Source organism: Crocodylus porosus, unplaced genomic scaffold (assembly GCF_001723895.1).
Source record: "Crocodylus porosus isolate Cpor-Errol unplaced genomic scaffold, CroPor_comp1, whole genome shotgun sequence".
Taxonomy (NCBI): domain Eukaryota; kingdom Metazoa; phylum Chordata; order Crocodylia; family Crocodylidae; genus Crocodylus; species Crocodylus porosus.
In genome coordinates this window covers 43605129-43627069 of record NW_017728947.1, presented here as the reverse complement: position 1 = coordinate 43627069, position 21941 = coordinate 43605129, and the positions used below count along the sequence as shown (strand labels likewise).

General features: G+C 49.8%; 1 protein-coding gene across 3 annotated transcripts in view; it reads left to right on the top strand.

The window, feature by feature from the left end:
- The first annotated feature begins 16288 nt into the window (after window positions 1-16288).
- Window positions 16289-21941, top strand: part of ARFGAP2 (ADP ribosylation factor GTPase activating protein 2) — a 13304-nt gene continuing 7651 nt past the window's right edge. For 2 of the 3 annotated variants that reach the window (XM_019551237.1, XM_019551236.1), the window contains exons 1-6: window positions 16301-16410; window positions 16610-16728; window positions 19534-19606; window positions 20181-20312; window positions 20399-20479; window positions 21325-21427. In XM_019551237.1, coding sequence (XP_019406782.1) covers window positions 16339-16410; window positions 16610-16728; window positions 19534-19606; window positions 20181-20312; window positions 20399-20479; window positions 21325-21427 — 580 coding nt within the window. In that variant the 5' untranslated portion in view covers window positions 16301-16338. Of the gene's footprint in view, window positions 16411-16609; window positions 16729-19533; window positions 19607-20180; window positions 20313-20398; window positions 20480-21324; window positions 21428-21941 lie in introns of all 3 variants that reach the window. The other variant, XM_019551238.1, reaches the window with a different exon arrangement.

The window sequence follows — 21941 nt, the reverse complement described above, 5'->3', positions numbered from 1 at the left end:
CAAGAGGACTCTCATGGCAGAGAATTTGCAAATCCTGATATAGTAGGGGTAGTGTACTGTGCCATGGGTTTCTGTGCTTAGTCTTCCAAGTTGTAACAGACCATAATCTGTGACTCCATATACAAAAGGATATGGGAAAGTGCAGCCAAGGATACAGCCAATCTTTAAGTAGCATGATTCCGAATTTTTAGCCAGTGTGTCACTTAACAAATGGAGTACATGCCATTACTTGTTTTAGGTCAAGAATTGCAACATGTGGAGATAAGCCATTGTGGATTCTCTGTTCCTGGAAGTAAGTGTAAGTGCAGGTCAAACAGAAGTTTGTCTGGGGTGATTTAGATGGGGAGATCTGCCTTGACCATGGGTTGGACTAAATGACCACTTGAGGACCTTTCTACCCCTGTAATTCTATTTAAAAAAACTTATTAGGAATGAGATATGGTAAAGGAAAATAGGCCAAGGATTAAATATAGCATCTACTATAGGTAGTTAACTGATAAGTCTCTTTCTACCTGTATGCCCTGGGTTTTAAAATAGGCTTTCATGTATAATTCCAAATAGGACAAAAAGGGTAATATGGAAAGATTGCCTCTATGCACTCTTTCCCTGGAAGTTTATCAGTGTTTTTATTCAGGCCAGTATATAATAAACTGGTGAATGTGTGTAGAACCTGCTATAGAGGCAGAACTGTGCAACAGAAAGCCTGTGATAAGGTATGAACAATTCAAATACCAGAGGCCAAAGTCTAAAATGCGTTGTTTTTTTGTCCTGGGGAAACATGACCAGCTGATCATTATGGACTGTTGGGAAATTTCCTGAAATAACATTTAAGGATACCTCAGTGTGTGATTGGGTCCACTAACAGTATTTGCTCACTGGACACTCTTGGCAAGAGAAGGGAATTACTGCAATTTGGGAATTTATCTAAAGAAAAAAGGGGATTAGCAGGGCAGGGAATCTGAGGAGTAAGAACCTGCTTAAAATGGATTTTTTTAAAGACAGCTCTGAAACAGCAACAGCCTCTTCCTATGCTACAGGACTTGTGTACAAACACCCCTTTCTATGCTTTTCCAAAATAAGACACAACCTTTTTCCCTGGCTGGGGTTTGACAAATCAAACTGGATACAAAACTGTAATAGCAAAAACCTGGTTTATCACAATTAAACTAGTTGCTTGAGCTATTTTTGGGCTGCTTGTCCTAAAATTCTCTCTCAACCTGAAACTTGCTGAGGCAGGCGGACTGAAAAGTGTTAACATTATCCCTAGCCTGTAGTTACTAGAACTTGTCCAGTTCGAGCTAAATGGAGAGAAGCTTCAGGCATGGAGTCAGGTGTTTTCACACGCCCTGCCCCATAATCCACACCACTGCATGTTGCGGTCACATGATTACAAACAACACAGAGACTAGTTGCAGTCAGATTTTGAACCGAGCAAAGCCACTTGCTTCAGCACTGCTACTGTAACTGTCACCTCATGCACGTTATTCCTCTGTGAACTTTTAAGGTTTTATGTCATTACTCTTTGCCACTGAGGATGACCTGACTACCTTCTACAGCACTTCCAAATTACTGACAAAGCAGCCTGTAGAAAACCTGTGGGCCAGCTATTAAATATTCCAACATGTCACGGGATCTTCAAAAAAGGGCTTCTGCATTTCCCTGGTGTGGCATGGATTTTCTTGTGCGCACAGGATTTATGAGCCTTGTAGGAGGAAGTTCAAAACCGTTTGGCTCTGTCTAAGGGTAACATCACACAGCCCTCAGAACCTCTACAAAGCAGTTACCCAATAGGAACTGTGAAGCCTGATAACCAGTTTTCCCAGATGGTTTTAATCAACATCCACCATCCTTCATAGCTAATTTGGTGGTGCACTTGGACCCCTTCAGAGAGCTTGGTACTGCTTGTGGTAGCTAGGTTTTAAATTTAATTTCCCCATTTACCTTTGACACCTATTTGTGTTCTTGTTCTTTTACAAGCTGATCATGTAGCACAGCTAAACATATGAGCTGTGGCCTTTGGGCTCAGAACAGCCTTAGCAGGGCCCTCCGCCCTCCCCAGGGCACTTGCTGCAGCAGGTTAGTGTAGCAGAGCAGCTTGGCATGAAGAGTGATATGCTGCAACAGGTGCAAGTGTGTGGAAAGCCTAAGCAGAGCCCTTGGGAGCAGTTACAAACTGTCCTGGCATCCCTTCATTTCTGTCCTGTTTACCTAGCCCAAAGCCACAGTGTCTTAGTAGTGGACATTGCCTCTCCCTGACCAAAGGTCAGGCTGTGCACTAAGCAAGACTGCCTTAGCTGCATTCCTAGGGCAGCTGGAATCTTCTCATGTGCAAAGTCCATCAGCAATCCCTTAGACAAAATAATGGACATAAGATGTGCACGTGAACTTCTTTCCCAGGGGCAGAAGCAGCACCTGAAGCCTGGGGGTGGTCTGCAAATGGAAACAGAAATTGAAGGCTGATCATGCAGGCATCTTGCATAAAGAATTATGCCAAATTTGGAACTAGACCACTGCTTTAACCCAGATTAGGATTTTCTAACCAATTGAGAGAGAGGGTTGCAGAGCTGCAAGGCACAAAGGCAACACAGTATTTTAGGAGAGAGGGGAGGAAATTTGCAAGGCCAGCTCATAGCACCCACGTTTCCCAAACATGATCTGCTTGAGAATAAAGCAAGAACCCCTGATCCTTGGTCAGTGTTTCATGTAGGGAAGAGCTGTGCTACAGGCCTGTGAGTGACTGGGCTCTGAGTGAGAGACAAAGTAGAGGGGAGCGAATGGAGACAAGCTGTGTTGAACAGTGGAAGGCCACAGCTGGAAAGAAAACCGTCCATTTGACCTGATGTGACATCTTCCGAAGCCAGGACTCTGATCAGAGCAAGGTCTCAGATAGGCTTTCCAGGATCTGTTTCAAGACCTTTCATCCTTCTTGATCTTCCAGCAGCTTTTGGTTCTGCCAGCTGTGCCCTATTCCAGCTGCTGGAATTCTGTCCTCCCCCATTTGCTTTTCTTCCATGGATTTCTTCCCTCTTGCCCCTGCCACATGGTTTCTGCATTTCCATGTTTACCTGTCTCCTCTAACTAATCCTGTATCTCAACCTGTTGTACCCTCAAGTTGGTATGATTTCCAACTGAACTCCTCCTATCTTCCTTTTCTCACTGCCAAGGCTGCTGCCTCAACAGAGCTGCTCTGTTGCTCAGGGCCAGATTTTGTCACCTTCATTTCCCCTCCTCCCTGCACATTTAAGCTGTGCCCAAACCCTGCTACTCTTTCCTAGAGATGTGTCCATTTCTTTATATCCCATGTATCCAATAATGGATAAAAACTCCTGAAAGACTGCTTCAGGCTCAATTCTAGGAAAAACTCCTTCACAGCCAGGGTGTCTATACTGTGGAACAAACTCCCTCCAGAGGTGCTGCAATCACTTACCCTAGAAATCTTCAAGACGAGACTGGACAGTCACCTCACTGGGATCACCTGACCCCTAGCTGTCTTTCCTGCCCAGTGCAGGGGGGCTGGACCCAATGATCTTGCGAGGTCCCTTCCAGCCCCTAACAATCTATATACTGAGTCTCTTAAACCAGCACTTGTCTTTCTCCCCTGTCTTACTATACCTCCTCCTTTTTGGTGTTTGTGCCATCTCCCTTTCTCCCTATACAGAACACTGACATGGGAAGAATCCCTCCTATTTAAAAAATCTTTTATTAAAACATTTTTACTTAATGTAGCTTTTTATTACATCTGCCTCTCTGCTGTATGCTCTGCTCCTTTCTCCTAAATACCTACCCAGTCCTTTTGGGTGGGAACTCTGCCACCTTATTGCAAGGTGCTGCTTAAATGCATCACAACCACTGTTGTGATAGGGCCAGGGAGTCAGTCTGGGGAAACTGGCAGCTAGAGAATACAGCAACTGGGCCTTTGCCTTTGCTGACGGACTTGGAGGGATCAAGTTTGAAAAGACAGTGGTCCTGCAGCTAGGGCACTGGACAGCACTCAGCCAGGTTTGATCCCCAGCTTTCAGATGGTATGCTATGCTGTAGTTTACTACTCGTGCAGAGATCATTTCATTTCAACCAGTATCAGTGGTATTTGAGGGCAGGCAGCTTTTGGCAGGCATGGCACAAATGAGCTCCACAACCTCTTCAGGCGCTACTCTGACTCCCTGCCCCTGCCCAATCTGCTGCCCTGCTTCCTGCTCCCAGCCCTGTGCTCCCTGTCCTATCTGCTATTTGACTTTCTGCTCCTTGCCCGATTTGCTGCTGTGCTCCCTCCCTCATTTGCTGTGTGCCATACACAGAGGATGCTTGTGCCACTCATGGCATCTGCACTGCAGGTTCACCACTCCTGCAATAGCTAGGCAGTCAGGCCAGGCTGCAGATTGGCATGCTGAGCCCTGGCCTGACTCTTCTGCACCTGAGACTAGGCTTACTCTGCAAAGCAAAGCTTGCTTTCTTTAAGAAGTATTAAACTGCTCCTTGAATCCAAATGTCTGATGGGACCAGGCCCTGTGCCCTGTAGCACTGCCCAGACTCTGCCTGTTGTTTGCAGCATGGGAGTGACTGCCTTGAGTGACTTGTCCAGATTCTGGCCCCTGCACTGCCCCCCACTTCCCTGAATGCAGCTCTAGGAAGTTTCGCACGAGGCCCTGCAAGAGGGTGACGTAGTGATTGGAAACCACCACATTGTTCTCAAAGAGATGATTGTGCAGGGATGGGAAGAGGCCTGACTCCTCGCTCATGTCAGTCAGGATGGCCAACTCCAGTGCTAAGCCCCAGGTCTCAGGCTGCCTGGAGTCCCTGAAGAGCCACATGGAAAGGCCAAGGATCCTCTCTGCTCTACGAATAACTCTTCGCACAGATGCAGCAGGGAGATGCAACCCTCCCCTCTTCTCCAGGAACAGGAGGGCACTACCTGCAGGCTCCACCCCAGAGGAAGACAGCAGAGCAGCTCGACACTTGGCACAGGGCAGAAGTGGCAGCATCTTCTGTACTACAAAGCATGCGATAGCGGTGGTTTTGTCTTCCTCCACCTGAGCAAGAAGGGATGGGGCTAGGTCTATGGCACTGGGGACCTGCCTGGAACCTAGATACCAGTGATCCAGCCAGATTTTCCCCTTTTCCAGAGGCCAAGTAGCCTGCAGCTGGAGACTAGCCCGCCTGTTCAATGACACATCCAGCAGACTGGGGACATTGGTTCCTAGCTTAGTGAGACCCTTCTGCAGGACATGTCTGTATGCAAGCTGGAAAGCCTGCACAGTGGGAGTCCCTCTCTCACTGCAGGCCTGCTGAATGGCCTCCAACCACCACTGCAGAGGGTCTAGACTCCACCAGCCAGGGAGCAGGTATGGCATAGGCCTGTCCTCTGCCTCCAGGTAGGTCCTTGACATCTGCTGCAGACTACGCAGGTTCACTAGGAAGCCCAGGAAGCCCCAGCGGTGTTTGCTCAGTCCCAGCAGCTCCCCAGAAGCATCCCGCAGCTTGCGTAGCAGGTTCTCATATTCATTGCAGAGGCTATTGAGGAAAATGGAGCTGGCAAGGGTCAGTGGCGCCTTGGGCCCTTTGCCATAGACACTCCGACTACTGCAGTTATCAAACACCCTGGCAATCAGCCGGAGGAAATGTGCTGTCACCTCATGGCCCTGAAACTGGGGCAAACCCAGGCTGGCAACAAAGTGCAGGGCCTGGGCTGTGCTCTCGCTGAACAGCTGTGCAGCCCCATTTCCCCACATCTGCTGCCTTGACAGGCCCATGCCGTCCAGTCTGCAGACAACTTCCTCTTGCTGTAGCAGCCCCAGGCGCAGGATGTAATCCCAATAGATGGCCTTGCCACTCACCTGAAGGCTCCCATGTGCCTGCAGTGTATTGTGAACAAGTGTAAGCAGGTGGCAGGGGTCAAAAAAGTAGGTGACCTTGAGCACTGGAGTGGCAGGGTGGAAGAACGTGGATTTCACGGAGACTCCATCGACCACCACCCCCAACCGTCGGGCCGTGTCCACACTGGGGGCTGTGGCATCGGAAGTCACGGAGACCACCTGAATTCCAATGTCATGCAGCTTGAGGATACAGTGGCGCAGAAGCTGAGCCTGAATGTCACCGGTGAGCGTAGCAAGGAGGAAGTAGCCGAGAGGAGCTGTCCAGTGCCCCTGGAATCCTACTGCTATGAACACAACGGCTTCTCTGGCTGCTGGCACCTCATCTGCATCGTAAACCCCAGCCCCAAAGTCTATCAGGCCCTGCATGCACTTGGTGAGCTGGTTATAATGGACTCTCCTCTCCAATGGCATTGCCCCAAAGAGCAGAGAACAGTACTGGAAAACTCTGTCTCCTGCTTGGGATCTCTCTGCCAAGGCACTGAAGGTTTGCTGGCTGAACCCAGGCCCATAGTCCAGGTTGGAGAGCCACCTGCAATGGAAAATTCAGAGGAAGGTGAGCAGGAAAGAGACCTGCAAATGCCACCCTGCAGTGGGTATAAGACATCCATTGCCAGGTGACACAACCTGGCAGAAGGCAGGGGGATACAGCCACCCAATCCAAAGCTGCTCTCTCCATCTGATCTGAGAGGGGAGACAGTCTGTCTTAAGCTCTGTCTGGGCTCTCTCTCTTTCATTCATCCAAGAGAGAGGGCAGGTTCCCTCCCTCCTTTTACTGGTTTCACGAGAGGGATGTACCCTACTGGCCCTCTCATCTATCTTGTGCTTTAATTCCTAGAAGCGTGTAGGGTTTTGTTTTTCACTCTTTCTTCTCTACCTACCTTCTCAGCTCTGGCGTGCAGAGCTGCGTGTATCGTTCTACTGGGGCACAACAGAACCCCAACAGTATCATGTTTCCCATGCCTCCACTGGTGCCTCAAACTCACTACTTTCTAATTCACAAGTGCATTCTCTCTACATTTAAAGGGTGCATGTTATTCGGACAATCCTTGTTGTCCGTTTCTCTGTCTTTGCAACTCATGTGGTTTTTTTTCATTTTTCCTGCACATCCCATCCTCTCTGCTTCAGGGCTGTTAATAAACCCGATCTGTCCCAATACAAGGACTGGCAAAAATGCTAATGGACCCTGCACTGATCCCTCACTCCCTTCCCTGTTGTACAACTGTGGTGATCCCCAGGCAATGCCCGACAACCTTTTCTCCATCATGGGTCAGGATCTCAGTAAACCCTACTCTTAATACTCAGGTAAACAATAGGTTTACTGGCCACCTTGCCCAAATGTCTACACAGTGACAGTCTGATTATCAGCCCAGGCTTAATGCTAGGTAACTGGCTGGCAAGTTTCTGGTTCTGCCTTCTGGTCCTTCTTTGAGATGAACACAATGATTTTCTGGAGCCTTGGCATCCAACCCACTTACTAGGCATGGGCAAAGGTTGCTCTTCATCCCCTGGGCTTTGTCCATGTTGTCTGGTGCCGTTGGCCTGGGCTGATCTAGTTTGGGCCTCTGATCCTGCTCTACATTGAAATAGGGCCCAGTTCCCAGTTCTGCCCTTGTGTTGCTGGGCTGGAACTCCCCCTTGCTCATAAGAGACTATTTTATTCCTTCTTTCTAGCCTGCTCCACGGGTTCAAGATGGGGCTCAGGAGCGAGGCCCCTCAAGCCAATATACTGTTCTGCCGGAGGCTTCCTCACAGCATCTGTATCCAGCAGCTGAGAGTACAGTGCCTGTAGGAGACGCACATGCGCAAGGTAGCAGGCTCTGGCAGCTGGAACGTCCTCCTCACCGACTCATAGGCCTTGGCTGAGAACAGGTGAAGCGAGACAGCAAAGTTACGAGTGGCAGCTGAGTAGTTCCCTGGCTGGGTCCCTTCATAGTGCAGGTCGAGCTGCAAATCTGCAACAGTAAAGAGATGGGGTTGGGGGCAGCAAGGCAAAATTCCCTGGGACAGGGGCAGGTTACACAGGAAGGCGAGCAGAGGCATTACCCTTCTCAAATGCAGCTTGGGGTCAGAGAACAGGGACAAGGTCTGTCCTTGATGGTGGGGGTATAAGGCCCTCCTCTTAGAGCTCACAAGGAAGGGGTCAGAGAGGGTGCATGGACACCTCCTTGAGGTTCACTGACACAAGTGGAGAAGGGGCACCACCCAAGTCTCTGAGAGGAAAACCCCTGCCCTTTCCTTACCAGCAAACTGGGCTCTCAGCATCTGCATGATGTCCTCACAGAGGAGATTCTGCTCTTTCAGGCCTTCCAACACACTCCGCAGCTCCTGGCGACAGTAGGTGAGGTGCCGCTTGGCTGCGTCCTGCTCCCGCTCATTCCCCAGCATGAGGCTGGGGAGCAGGGATGGTTGTGTTTTGTCCTCCATGCACTCTGTCAGGCTGTACTGGTGCTCAGCCTGGATAAGTTCCACCTGCCAGGACACGAGGGCCTGCCTGTCACCACCTGACAGCCCTTCCCTTTTCCTGAGCTCCCTTTTCCCATGTCCCTGGAGCCCCAAATGATAGCCTCCAGGCCAGCAATCTCCCTCCTGTCATTTGTACAGCCCAGGACACTTGCTCATACAATTGTTTTTGAAACCAAAAATTATAATCAACTTCTATTCTCTTCTCCCCTTTGCAACCTTTGGTATTGGGCTGATTTTTCCAGCAGTATGTCTGCATCAGAGACCCTGGGCCCACCCTTCGTCCTAGGATCTAGGACGCAGGGAATCAGAAAACACTTCATTTACTGCCCTCTCCAAGTCACCCCTACAAAAATGCCCCACCCCACCATGCCCTGGGTTGACCTTTTATCTGAAATCCTAGGGGACAGAAGCTGTAAGCTTTAGGCATCACAATAAGCATTGGCTGCCCTGTGTGTTTCTACTCACCGCTTTAGCCTGAGTTGGAGAGACATCTGCTGGTAAAATAGCCTCACCAGGGCCTGCTGCTGGTATATTGGTGCCCATGGCTTTGAGAGACCTTGTTGAACGCTGCCCTCTAGGTGATTTCTGTACAAGGTAAAAGTTTAGATACGTATGATCTGCCTCTGAGGAACTGATACTGATCCTGAGTAGGGCAGGTAGAAACAACAGTGCTGGCAGGCCCTATGATGGGGAAAGCCAGTGCAGATGAGATGCACTGGTGCTGCAATCCCACTGCTACCAATAACGCTCTGAACTGTTCAGAATGCACAAGTTAAGCCTCACAACACCCAGGAGGTATGTATTAACCTACCACTTTAATAAAGGCACGGAAACAGAAGCACAAAGTGGCACCATGACTGGCTCAAGGTCCTGCAGAGGATGTCAGAGCTGAGAACAGAACTCAGATGTCCTGATTCTATGCTTGAAACACAGGACTATCCTTCCTCCTTTAGCCTGTAAGCCCCTGGTCAGCTTCCCTGATCCAAGTTCCAGCTATGCTCCACAGAACCCTCCAGTGGGCTGTGAGCTGCCGAAAGAACTAAAGCAATGCCAGAGGCTTCCATTAGGTTAACAAGGAGACCAGAAATGATTGCTTTGTCCCCTGATCACCTTCCTAACTCCTCCAGTCCCCTCATGAACATTTGTCCCAGGCTGGTCAGGGATCCCAAGAGTAAGGAGCTCTTACTGATATGCTGCTCCTTCCAATATCCAGCTTAAAAATTCCACACATACCCCTCAGAAAAAGCAGCAGCCTGAAACTACCACCACCAGGCTACTCCTGCTTCCAGCTCAGTTCCTTCCCATATGTTACAAATTTCTCACTCCAAGGCTTTGAGCTATCGCCATTTCTTAATGTCTGTGGTTTCTGTACCTGCCTGTGGCAGGGACATCTTCTTCTACATCTCAACTGTTACAGGTGCCTGATGTCTGCGGTATTAGTCATGCATTGCTGCGTTCTGCTCTGCTGTCTCCACACTTCCATCACAGCCCCTGGGCTCTCTCCCATCTATGGTATTAGAATATCAGTCATTCATATACCCTGCAGCCTCATAGTCCCTGCAGCCCTGGTCTCTCCAGCTTGCTTCTAGACGGTAGATAGAAAGTGGATTCTTTAACTCCATATCCCCATTATAGAGTTAGCTCATTTCCACTTCCTGACACAGCCATTTCCTAAGGATTTTGTTAAGAGGAGCCTAATAAACAGGGATCCAGATTTTCAGTTTCCCATGGAAAAAAATGCTGATTTTCCCTTTTACTGGAGAAAAACACCGATTTTTCATTTTACAAAGAAACATGCAGGTTTTTCCCTTTTGCAAAGAGCTCTCTGCAAGCTGGCAGAGTTCCAGCCTGCAAGAGGCTGGGGGAAGTGGAGGAGGGCACTCAGGCAGGGGGTGCCATGTATATGCACATGGCTGCCAGGCAGCCTGAAGAGCAGCTCCCACAGGTAAGTCTGGGAGTGGGAGAAGCCCCCATAAGGAGGGAGGGAAGGAGTTGGGCAGGACAGGGCAATATGTGGGACTTAGAACTTGAGGCCACAATGTGTTGCATGTGTCCCCACATTCGCCCCAGGAGTGCATACAGTGGTGGGGAGCCAGTCCCCTGAGTCCGCACAGGGCAGCCCACACCTATCCCTTCACTCTGGCCATGCTGCCCATGGCAGGGAGGGGTGAGAAGGGGAGCTGGACTCCCCTTTGCTGCAGCAGCTGCCACCTCCCACAGGCAGCAGCTGGGGCTTGGGTGCTGCTGCAGGAGGCAGGGGGCTGTGGACCTGGGTCCCTTATCCTGTAGCCCTGGCAGCTGGCGGCCCCCTCTGGCAGGGCTGGGGGGAGCCCAAGGGGCTGTGGCTGGAAGGCAAGGGGCACCAGCAAGGCTGTGGGTGGGGACTGAGCAGTACCAGCAGAGCCAGGGGCCTGTGGGTTGTGCATAAGGGGCCTGGCCCTGCATCCTGGTGAGCTAAGGGAGCAGGGGGAGCTCTAACATTCCATGATAAAAACCCCGAAATCAAATACCAAAATTTATAGGTATTTAGAATTTATTTTACTATAGTGATTGAGGCACTGGTAAGCTTCCAAATTGCTTTAAAATTGGAAATATATCAATAAAGCATTGTGTTCCGTTAATACCTACATAAATAGTGGTGTTTCATTTTAATCTCAGATTCTGGGGGGTTTGTCAGATAATCTGTGTTTTTTTTTATCAAGAATTTGCATTTTTTTATCAGGGAAAACCAGGATCCCTGCTAATAAAGGAGGGGACCACGTCTTGAGGAACCTCTAATTGGGGCAAATTGAAAGCAAGACACACACAGAGGGGCCCTTTAATGGATAAACTGCTTCAGTACAAACCCTTGTGATGAAAATATGGTAATGGCTTCCCTTGGGGTGGGCTTCAGTGTTCAGAGGAACTGATGCCATCTTGACAGCCTCCATCAGAGCTAGAAATGGGGATAATTGTTATATCAGGCAGCCAGCATGGCTGGACTTAGGAATTGGGTAAGGCTTACTCCAGAAGAAGGATTTGCTTATAGGCAAGGACTCTTAGGAGCTCTCCAGTGACTATAGAAGAGCTGACTGAAGAGCACCCAGCCAGTCTGGGCAGAGCAGTGTAAATGGGGCTGGGAGTTCTTAGTGGCTACTTTAGGGAAACCATTTAGCTGGCTATTGCCACACCCTGAATGCAAGGGGTCTGATTAATGACATCTCTTTTTCCTGCTCTCTTTTTTGAATGTACCACTTCTGTTCCCAGCCATTCTGTGCTACTGAAGGGCAGACTCCACACCACACCTATGGGCAACATCAGGTGCTGCTTCCTTCTGAATGATTTTTCACAGTAGATTGAACCTGCAGCAGCCACTCCCCTGTCCTCTCTTGGTCCCCTGGTTCAGTGGTGGCACAAGAGGTCAACAGCTCTGCTTGGCAGCCTGCTTCTAATCAGCCCATGACATCTGCTCACTGGGCACTTTCTCCCAAATGGCCCTTGGGTCAGGATTCACTTCTGGGTGAGCTGGTGGTTCCTGCTTTGCCTTGCCATACTCCATGGGACAGATGAAGGTTGCTCTTAGAAGATTTGTAGTTACCACTCTTGGGCTCAGCCCTACAAGTTCAGGGCTAGTCCACTCCAGTCCCCTCCATTCTCTACTCGTGGCTTTTGTCTCTTATGCCCTGCACAGAGTTCTCAGGTTTCCTCTTTACCGCTTGTCCTTCTTATTGTCATCTGAGCTCAAGCACTATTTACAGCAGGACTGTCATGCTGGGAAATGCCCCAGCTATGTGTCAGGCAGCAGGAACAAACCAGATCACTGTCCTTCATGCAAGGGATGCTGTTTGAGGCCATTACTTCCTGAGGGGGCTGGAAAACAGCAAGGAGAACTAAGCCTGGGAGGGATAACTGGCTCAAGGCTTGCTTTACTGGCGATTAAGAGGAGCAGGACCAGAGGCCAGATGTGATGTGAAGGGACCTGGAGACTGGGGGCAAGGGACAGGCTGCTAGGTTGGAGTTCAGAATCCTGTCAGTGCTGCCTGAATCATTTAGTCAGGTTGCAAGGCAAAATAAACAGCTGCAGGAAACAAAGAGAGCTGCCCTGTGTTGCTGTGACAGCGATTGCTCTCAGGGAAGAGAGAGCGACAGGAGGTCTTTCCTGTGCCGGCTGAGGGAACAAAAAGAAACTATTTCTACTGCCAGCATCTCTCTATTCCTGCTGCTTTCATGGACAATGGGTACTCGGGATCAGAAGGCCTCATCCTGAGCAGGAAAGTTTTGCCAAGAGCTAGGAGCATCAACAAAAGATTCCCCTGAGCTAGCAATGCTTTTTGGCTCTGTCTGTTACAGCAAACACTCCTTGGTGACTGTGCTGTGCATCCAAGCTAATTGAAAGCGCTACAGAAGGGAGATAAGCCTACAGTCCCTCTTCCCCTACTGCCTTTGCAAATGTGACGAATGCAGCGGCAAACTGCAGAGCTGGTTCAAAGACGTTGGAGGCTACGTACATCACTGGGGAGTTGGTCTGTTGAAGCGAGCTCAGGGCTGGTCAACATAATGTCATTTTACTCCAGGTTAGGAACACATGTTAGATCTGGGGTTTATCTAGTCCCATATCCTGCCTCTGATACTACTTGAAACCAGATGCTCAGAGGAAGGTGCAAGAACCCTGCAGTGAACAGATACATGATCATCTATCCCACATAAGGGTTCACTCAAATCCCTTGGAGACAAAGACTGGCTGAAGTCCTGAAGCATGAGGTTTAGTGTGTCATCCAAAGTTGTGGTGGGGTTTTGGCTATTAATTATGACAACTCTGACTCCCCTCCATCCCATATAAATGATGAAGTCTTGGCTTCAGCTAATTACTGTGGCAACAAGTGCCATACCACAATAATTTCAATGCCCTGTGAGAAAATATTTCCTCTTGCTGGTATCAAATTTCCGACCATTTTGTGCTGATTGAATACAGATGACCCTCACCATTCGTGGGGGATACGAGAGCGTATCCCCCACGAATGGCAAAATGCACAAATAAGGCACTGTGTTCATGAACGCAGTGTCCCTGGCAGCTGGGGTGGGGGGCACAGCTCCGGCGGCAGCCTCAGGAGTCTGGCAGCAGCCTCACAAGCCTGAAAGCAGCAAGCATGGAGCTCCGGTAAGTGTTTAAAGTACATTTAAAATGCAGGTTCAGCATTCGCAAATATTTGAAACCGTGAATCCCGAGGGTTTCCTGTATTGCTTTTCTTGTGTTTAGAGACAGCATGAACAAAAATTCCTGATTAACTCTCTCTCTACCACGGATCTTTTTTATGAAGTTATCAATCTTTAAGGCAGACAATCTCAATCACTCAGTCTCTGCACATCAGGTATTAGATCCCACAGATTTTTCTTGTCACCTTTTAGTTCTGCAATATTTTTTGAGATGGGTTGACCTGTGGAGCACATACTGTGCCAGGTGATGCTGCACCACTGATTCTCATATAAAGCGTTTTAATATTCCTTACTACCTCATTCCTTGTGATTTCTGTATTGTAAACAAATAGCCTTTTGGTCAAATAAATTCCCTTCAGTTTTCAGGACAGTGCCCTAACTCCATCCATTGTGCTCTATCATCAAGTCCAGTACCTAGTTTGGTACGTTTAGGGCTGTGATGGGTGTTCTGTGGTGGCTTCTTCCCACTCTACGGCAAGGTCTAGCAGGATAAAAGCTGTTTTCATGACCATCCACTACTGCAGTGAATCCAGCCAATTATTATCTCAGTTTCAGATATTGCTATGAACTCTAAACAGGGACATCTAGCTATCTCTAGCTAATACAAAATATAACTGCCAGCAGAGCTGGCTCGAGAGAGCACATACCATTCAATTTCTAGTAGCTGTTTTGACTCCTTGGACTCCTATTTCTTTTCAGGTGTCAGTTGACCTACAATAACTCAGACAGTTTCTCATAGGCACAAGATCTCTTTCTCGCTCTCGCCCTCCCCTGGAATCAGCTGGGGCTTTTGCTTGGGGTGTTTTAATAGACTGGAACACATAGGGATTAGGGCTGGAAGTTCTCTGTGGGACTCCTGACTCTGAGATTTGCTCCCCCTGGTGGTCTGGATGAACCTGGGTGTGTTGACTCCACCATAAAATCTTCCCTGGGGATTTTGCTCCAGGATAAAGTACTTGGAGTTTCCTAGCAGATGAATCTTTCACTGCCAAGAAATATCACATAGGCATATGTATTACACTTGTACAGGTGCTGTAGTCTGTTCTGGGCTTCTGTTTCAAATAAATGCATGCTGGGTACACAGCGGGGTCCACTGCTTTGTTTTCTTTCTCACTATGCTGCAAAACAGCCATTACCTGTGGGCAATAGCTCCCATTCATGCCATCTATTCTAAAATGAACTCCTTACTGTGATCTGATCTCAAAACTTAGAGCACCCAGGGAATGGAGGACACATCAAAAGGCATGGCACAGAAGACTCCTACAATGATTGCTGAAAGGGGGAGAAAAAAGGGCAAGGGAGGACACATTGCTAAGTGTGAGGTATGCCATCTCAAGCCAGGATAATAACCAGCCCTAGAGGGAATTCAACAAGAAAACATTCTCCTCTGGAGTGCGAGAGAGGACATAACTTGAATAAGATACTGTGCCGAGGAGTGAAAACAAGGGCCTCAAACTCATGGGGTTAATGTCCAGTACCGTACTGTAAGTAGGTCACATAGGACCGACTTGGTGCAGATACACCCAATCCCACATCTGTACTGGAAGAGAGGCCATGAGGAAACTGTAAAGCCAAGCACAAAGGGTCTGAACTAGAGACATCTTTGGCACTGTGCTTTGTCTTTCTCTACCTCAACCAACTGCAAAACTCAACACCCTTCCTTGGTGTCCCCAGAGGGTGAGGCGGGGCCACTGGCTCTGTGTGACAGAGATGATTATGCTTCAGAGAGGTGGTAGTTGTCCCTACATCAGGGGAGCAGGCACAGGGTCTGCAGGAGAACCCAGGAGTCCTGCCCTTCAAATAACTTTCTTCTCACCCACTGGGGCAGGCCCCCTGCAGACAACTCCTGTGCCAGCATGGACAGGACAAATGAGAGCATCTTCCTCAACATCACTGCTGGGGACAGGCGCAGCCAGACACAGGGGCGGAGGAGAGGGAGTCTGAGCAGGCTTTCCCCACCCCAAGGAGCTAGTACCCGCAGAGTTAGGAGCCACAGCCCTACTCACACTACCTTGAAGGAGAAGAGAGATGGGATGACGCCGGCTTTGAGCCGCCGCTGCCCGCCATGGAGCTCAAACTCCTCCCGTGCAAAGTGCTGTGAGCAGAGGCAGGCGCCAGCGCCCGGTACCCACAGCCGGCGGGAGCCAGGCTCGACGCGCCGCACCGCCAGCAGCCAGCGCTTTCGCAGCTCATGCGCCTTGGGGAAGCTGCGGGCAGACAGAAGTGTGGGTCAGTGCTGGGCTGGGGCAGGTGCCCTTGACCTCCAGTGCCTGGCCCCACCCTGCCCTTCCCCAAACCCACGTGCCCCGCCCCCTGGCCTCTGGCCCCGCCCACATCCTGGGGATCAGCCAAGCCCTGGAGGCCTCTAGTCTTGCCCGACACACTGTAGCCCCGCCCGCGACCTGGTAGCCCCCGCCCCCTGTGCACTAGCCCCGCCCTTAGAATGGTAGCCCGCCCCATGGGGTTAGCCCCGCCCTTAGAATGGTAGCCCCTCCCCCACGGAGTTACCCCGCCCCCAGAATGGCAGCCCTACCCCATGTAATTAGCCCCGCCCCCAGCCAGCAGCCCTGCACGGTCGCCCCACGGCCGGACCTATGGAAGGAGAGTCCCCGGGCGCGGCTCTCGCGGGTGTCGCGGTTGGGGCAGTTGATAGCGGAACAGGCCTTGGGCATGGTGCCGCGCAGGCCCGCAGCAGCAGCCACCCTCCGCTGTGGCCTGACCCGAGCGGCCCGCCGTCCGTTAGCCCCGCCCCCTGCGTGGATTGGGCCTGGCGGCGCCCCGTCGCCGCGGTGCTGCCTGGGAAGGAGAGATCATGGCGGCCGAGCCGAGTAAGGCGGAGATTCAGACCCTGTTCAAGCGGCTGCGGGCGGCGCCGGCCAACAAGGTACAAGCGCGGCCTGGACCCTCCCGGCGGCCCCTTGTGGCGGGCCCAGGCCCTCCTCCTTCTCCCTCTCCCCCTCCCCACCCCGGGCGCGGGGCGGGGCGGGGAGGGTGCGGGACCCCAGCCCCCAGGGTTCGCTCGCGTTTGCGCAAGCGCGCGGGTGGGGGTCCTCCCGCCCGCCCTAACGCTCTGCTCCCTCCAGTGCTGCTTCGACTGCGGCGCCAAGAACCCGAGCTGGGCCAGCGTCACCTACGGCGTCTTCCTCTGCATCGACTGCTCAGGCGCGCACCGCTCGCTGGGCGTGCACCTCAGCTTCATCAGGTGCGTGCGGCTCTGGGGGTAGCCGGGCCCGTGGCACGGGGCGTGCGGTGGGCAGAGGCTTGTGTCGGCCTCGTGCCTAGTGTGACAGAGCCGTCCATGTATGTCATGGGGCAGGTGTCATGTGCGGTGCCTGTGGAAGCGTATTCAGTCTCACGCACTTCGTGCGGCATATGCCAGTGGCTGGGGCTCGTTGCCAGTGGCTGGGGCATGGGTGCCATGTGCAGTGTGCCCCAGGCCTCCTGGCCTGCCTCCTCCTGGCCTTGGCCAAGCTGGCCGTGGGCTTGACCAGGAAGGAGGCTTTGGCTGGTAGCGTCCCTGGCGGCTGCCTTTCGTCACCCCTGTTTCCGAGCAGAGTATCGCTAGGTGGAGTCCGCTGGTTCCTTGGACTTGTTTGAGGGCCAGTGGGTGGTGTCTGGTGCACTCTGTTCAGCATCCCCCCCTTGGCACTCTCCTTTTAAACCTAGGGCCAGCACTCCCACCCCTGTTTTTTTAAAATTATTTGTCCTAAGCAATCTGTTGGCACCTTTTCCTGTCTGAGGGAGGCCAATAAGAAACTTGGTGTGCTGGACCCACCAGACTAAAGGTGACAAATAGGCCTGTGCCATGGACCCACCCCACGTAGCATATGGGGCCAGATAGGCCTGTGCACATCCCATGTAGCACAAGGGGTCAGGGCCAGCACATGCCGCATGCAGTAGGTGGGGTTGGTCTGAGATCCGTGGGGCAGAAAGCTGAGGTCCATAGGCTAGATCTGGCCCACGGGGCATATCTTTGATACCTCTGGATTAAAGAAGGAGTTTGTATCAGGCAGGAAGGAGCAGGCCCAAAAGCACTCAGGTTCCCTATGTAATTTGCTGGATGCAAATAAAACTCTTCACAAGCTTCTGAGGTGCATTTCATACAAAACTCAGTGAAAACCTTAAAGCACCAACATAAGCTTGGTAATCTCAGAGGAGAAGACTGGACTTTTCTGTGTAAGAGTTGGAGGGAAATGGGTGTGAGGTGCAATGTGAGGGCAACACAAAATCCTTTTGCACAGTAGCCTCAGGGGAGGGATACCTGTAGTTGCTTCTGTTCAGGCTACCAACGAGGAGGGAAGCTAGAGCCTGTTAACATAGCAAAGCACTGGTGCAGAGAGCAGTCAAAAAGAAGACAGGCAGGAAGCTGTACAGAGAATACGAGTGTTGGTTTAGGGAAAGTTAAACCCTGAGCCTTGTACACACATTACATGTACAGCATTTTATTATGCAGCTTGACTTACACTCCTGGTGCAGGTACCACCCCTGCATCAGGAGGTTAGCTTAACTTTGCATGGAGGTTAGCCTAACTCATTTAGTACAGTGAGATCATCTTCTGTAGACTCTAGCATATTCATAATTATTAAGCCAAACTTTCCCATTTATGATGTCTCTGCTGCTCTGTTTACATCCTTTGTATAATTAGACTGGCTTTTTAGTAGCCTCTTAATCGCACTAGGCAGATCTAGCGCTTAATTTTTCCTTAAAACTCAGGGTGTTTCTGCATGACAAAATACAGTACTTTGTGGAGGAGATTTCTAAATTGAGTTGGATACTGGAAACAGTATGGCTGCATTAGCTTAGTGCTTTGCCTGCTTGTTAAAACCTACTTCTCATCAGGGCTAATTAGCCTGGCGGGCTATGCAGCTGAACAGACAGCTACACTGCTTCTGGTAGCAGCCAGCTGAGGTGTTTCTGGATGGCACTGCATTGTGTCCTCAATTTCTTATCCATTGAGTTACTTTTATTGATGTTTTCTGGCATGCTGCCAGGTTCATGCTGGCATTTGAGTGCCAAGCAGAAGGTGATATTCCAGGAGCAGTTGCGGTAGAGCCATGGAAGGAAACTTCCCTCTCTGTGCTGTAACACAAGGCATCTGTCTGGGTTCTAGGATTACATGGGCTCCCTATATGCTGTTGTATTTCTTCATAAACTGCAGCTGAACATGCCAAAAACTTTCTCAAAATATCGACATCCTAGGTTTCTCTCTCCCACTTAGTTCCAGTATATCTTTTTCCTCAGATATATTATTTTCATTTCTGGAGTACAGGATTATTTTATTTCTATGGCTAGACTGTAATCTCTTGGTCTGTTTTTGTTATACCGTATACCACTGAAGAGTGTTTCTCAGGCACAACTTAATGTCAAGGTATTCAGTGAATGTCCACTGCATGCTTTGCCATTGAGGTCTTGTATGATATAGTGACTAGATTCATGCCCTGTTGTAGGATCCATGTCTATGTTCTCTGATTTTCTTCCAGCTGGGGCCCTGGTGGTAGCTGCTGTTTTTTTTTGTGCAACCTTCTGGTAATTGCGGGTGGGATGACCCTTGAAATGGCTCTTCCTCATGCTGGCTTCAAGGTTTCTGTTGGTATGCAGTGCTCCTTTGAGTTAGGTCTTTCACACAAATAGTGTCTCTGCAAGACTTTAAATGCAGTAGGATGAGATAAATAGATACATCTTTCATACTGTGGTGAGACCGGTTCCAGAATGACAGGATATGCTTCCTGGGGTCTTCTAGCTTGAGCTACAACATGTTAAAAGTATAGTGTTAGTGGAAAGCCTTTCTATTTGGGCATTACGTTATTTCATGTAGTGATCCAGCTGGTGAGATGCTGATCACTAAAACTCTTCTTAATTTGTTACTGTTGGTGTGGGAGGCAGGGAAGCAAGGCTACCGTTAATATCCCATAGTTCCCCTGCAAACTGAGACTGAATAGCAGCAGGATATCAAGCTTTTTTGATTGTTACTAATTTTTATTAATGTAGTAGATTTGTTCTTTTGCAGGTCTACAGAGCTGGATTCAAACTGGAGTTGGTTCCAGCTGAGGTGTATGCAAGTGGGCAGCAATGCCAATGCGGTGAGGACCCTCTGTAGGCATTTATTTCGTTCCCCTTTAAGTAGTAGACACCTGCTTCTTGCTTGTCAACTCTTCCTGCTATTGCACCATTGTGCTGCTGGTGCCATTCTATTCTCTTGTCCTTTGGAGGCCTACAAGGGAGAGAAGGCCTCTTCATTTTTCATCTGAAATCAAGAGGTCAGAATGGTGACCTTGCTGGAGAGTGCAGCTTCCTGAAAAATAGGCTTGCCACACTCCTTATCTTCCAAATGACAATTTTTTTTTCCCCAATTCAGGGCATTGGAAACTGGTCAGGGGACCTGTTCTTCCCCAACTCTCTTGTGATTCAGAACTGTTCTTCTCTGGGGAAGGGTGGGTTGCATTCTCTCATGCTTCTGGGTCCTGGACAGGCAGGATTTAAGTGAAAGATGAGTTGAACAGTGTCTCTCCAGGGAGAAGCTTTTCTCTACCCTCCCCAGCCCCAGGAAGCCCTTACTTCCCATGCTGCTGCTTTTTGTCAAGTTAGTTATAGCCCTGTTCTGTTTATTTGAGTGTGGCTTGGCTGCCAGCAGACTAACAAGTCTCTTCTTTTCAGACTGCCTTCTTCCGCCAACATGGATGTACCACCACAGATGCCAATGCCAAGTATAACAGTCGGGCTGCCCAGATGTACAGAGAGAAGATCAGGCAGTTGGCTAGTGCTACCATGGCCAAGTACGGCACTGATGTAAGTGGTGAGCCTGACTCATTTGATGACCTTGTGGCAAGGCAGCATCACTATTATGGCTGTGGGATGTCTTCTTTTCTTTTCAGCTCCTGATAGATGGGTTGAGTGGAACACCTGGCCATTCTCCTGAAAAGAGTGATGCTGACTTCTTCATGGAGCACACACAGGTGAAAAGAATCAGATAGGGCATTTTGCTTGGCACACGCGCCTCTGGGATGGGGCTGGGGCTGTGGCTGTGCTGCCACAACAAGGATTGGGCCTCTCACAGGCCCCCTGCCATCTGCCCTTGGCATGCCAACATCTTACAGGGCGAGGTTGCAGGTGTTTTTGGCACTCTGCCCAAAAGTGTTGCTACCCCCTGCTCTACTGTGAGGAGCCCAGGTTTGTTGAATTTGGGTCATGTCTGGGATTATTCTTTGTAGGGTGCGGAATAAAATGAGAATTAGAGTTAGGGGCTAGGGTGGGGAGTATCAACTGAGATAGTTAGACCTTTCAGAGTCTTTCTTTACCCCTTCTTGGGATGTCAGATAAAGGTTGTTCTCTCAAAAATGGACAGCACAATCCTCAGTGCATCCAGTGCTCGGTCCTTGCTTGTCACTCTAAAGGAGGTGATCCAATCCAACCCCCTTCCCTGAGGTAAGTTTATCTCTATCCAAATGTTCCCAAACAAATCCTTTCCTAAACTATTACTAAAACTACATAGTCAACTCTGTCATGCAACTGACAAGGCATAGCAGTCTAATCTGCTATGGGTAAAGCAGGGCGATGAGGGTGGTCATTGTCCTGCTATTACAAAGGTTGTTAAAATACTCTCACGCGATTGTTGACTGGTCCCTGGTATCTTCTGTTTCCCCAGAGGAGCTATGATCTGTGCAGCTTAAGTACATTTCATCTGCTTATGCTTTTTGAATTACATTAGGATGCCTGCTTGCTTTGGTTGGAAGAAGGGTGGTTGGACCTCAGCTGGGTCGTTCACGCTTGATACTCATTGTAGCATATGTTTATCTTTAAGCCTTGTGGTATATGGGACATTGCAGAGGCCAGTCAGAATCCTGCACAGTCCTCATTGGAGATGGAGAGAGCAGCCAAGCCATCTGAAGCCAGCACAATGTCACGTGAGTACCCAGGTGACTAACTGCTGTTAAGAACTTGGCTTCTCTTCTAGCAGAGAAGCTGTCTGGACAGGGTTGGAAAAAGCCATGGGTATGGGTGGAGGCTTCATTCAGCATAGTGCAGGAGGACTGATTAAACTAATCCAGACACTTGGGAAAGTCAGTCTACTTCTTGGCTACAGATGATGTGCAGTTCTTTGCTCTCTCTGAAGCATACGTATAGAGACCTAGACTTTGACTTTGGGCTTAAGTGGCTTGTTTGACTGTTGCTCACTTGCAGAGCTCATAGTCCTCTCCACAGTAAGCCTCTGCAGTGTATCATAACAGGTTACTCTGCAAGTGGCATTTGTAGAACAGAGGCAGGTGAACATTCCCTCAAAGTTCCTGTTTCCAAATGCATGCTGAAGGGAGAAAAAGGTACTCTGGAGAATCAGGAGGTCCAGAAACAGATTTTGCTTGGAAAAAATGTGCTTCACAGACTTCTATCTAAGATTCATAGATTCATAGATTCATAGAT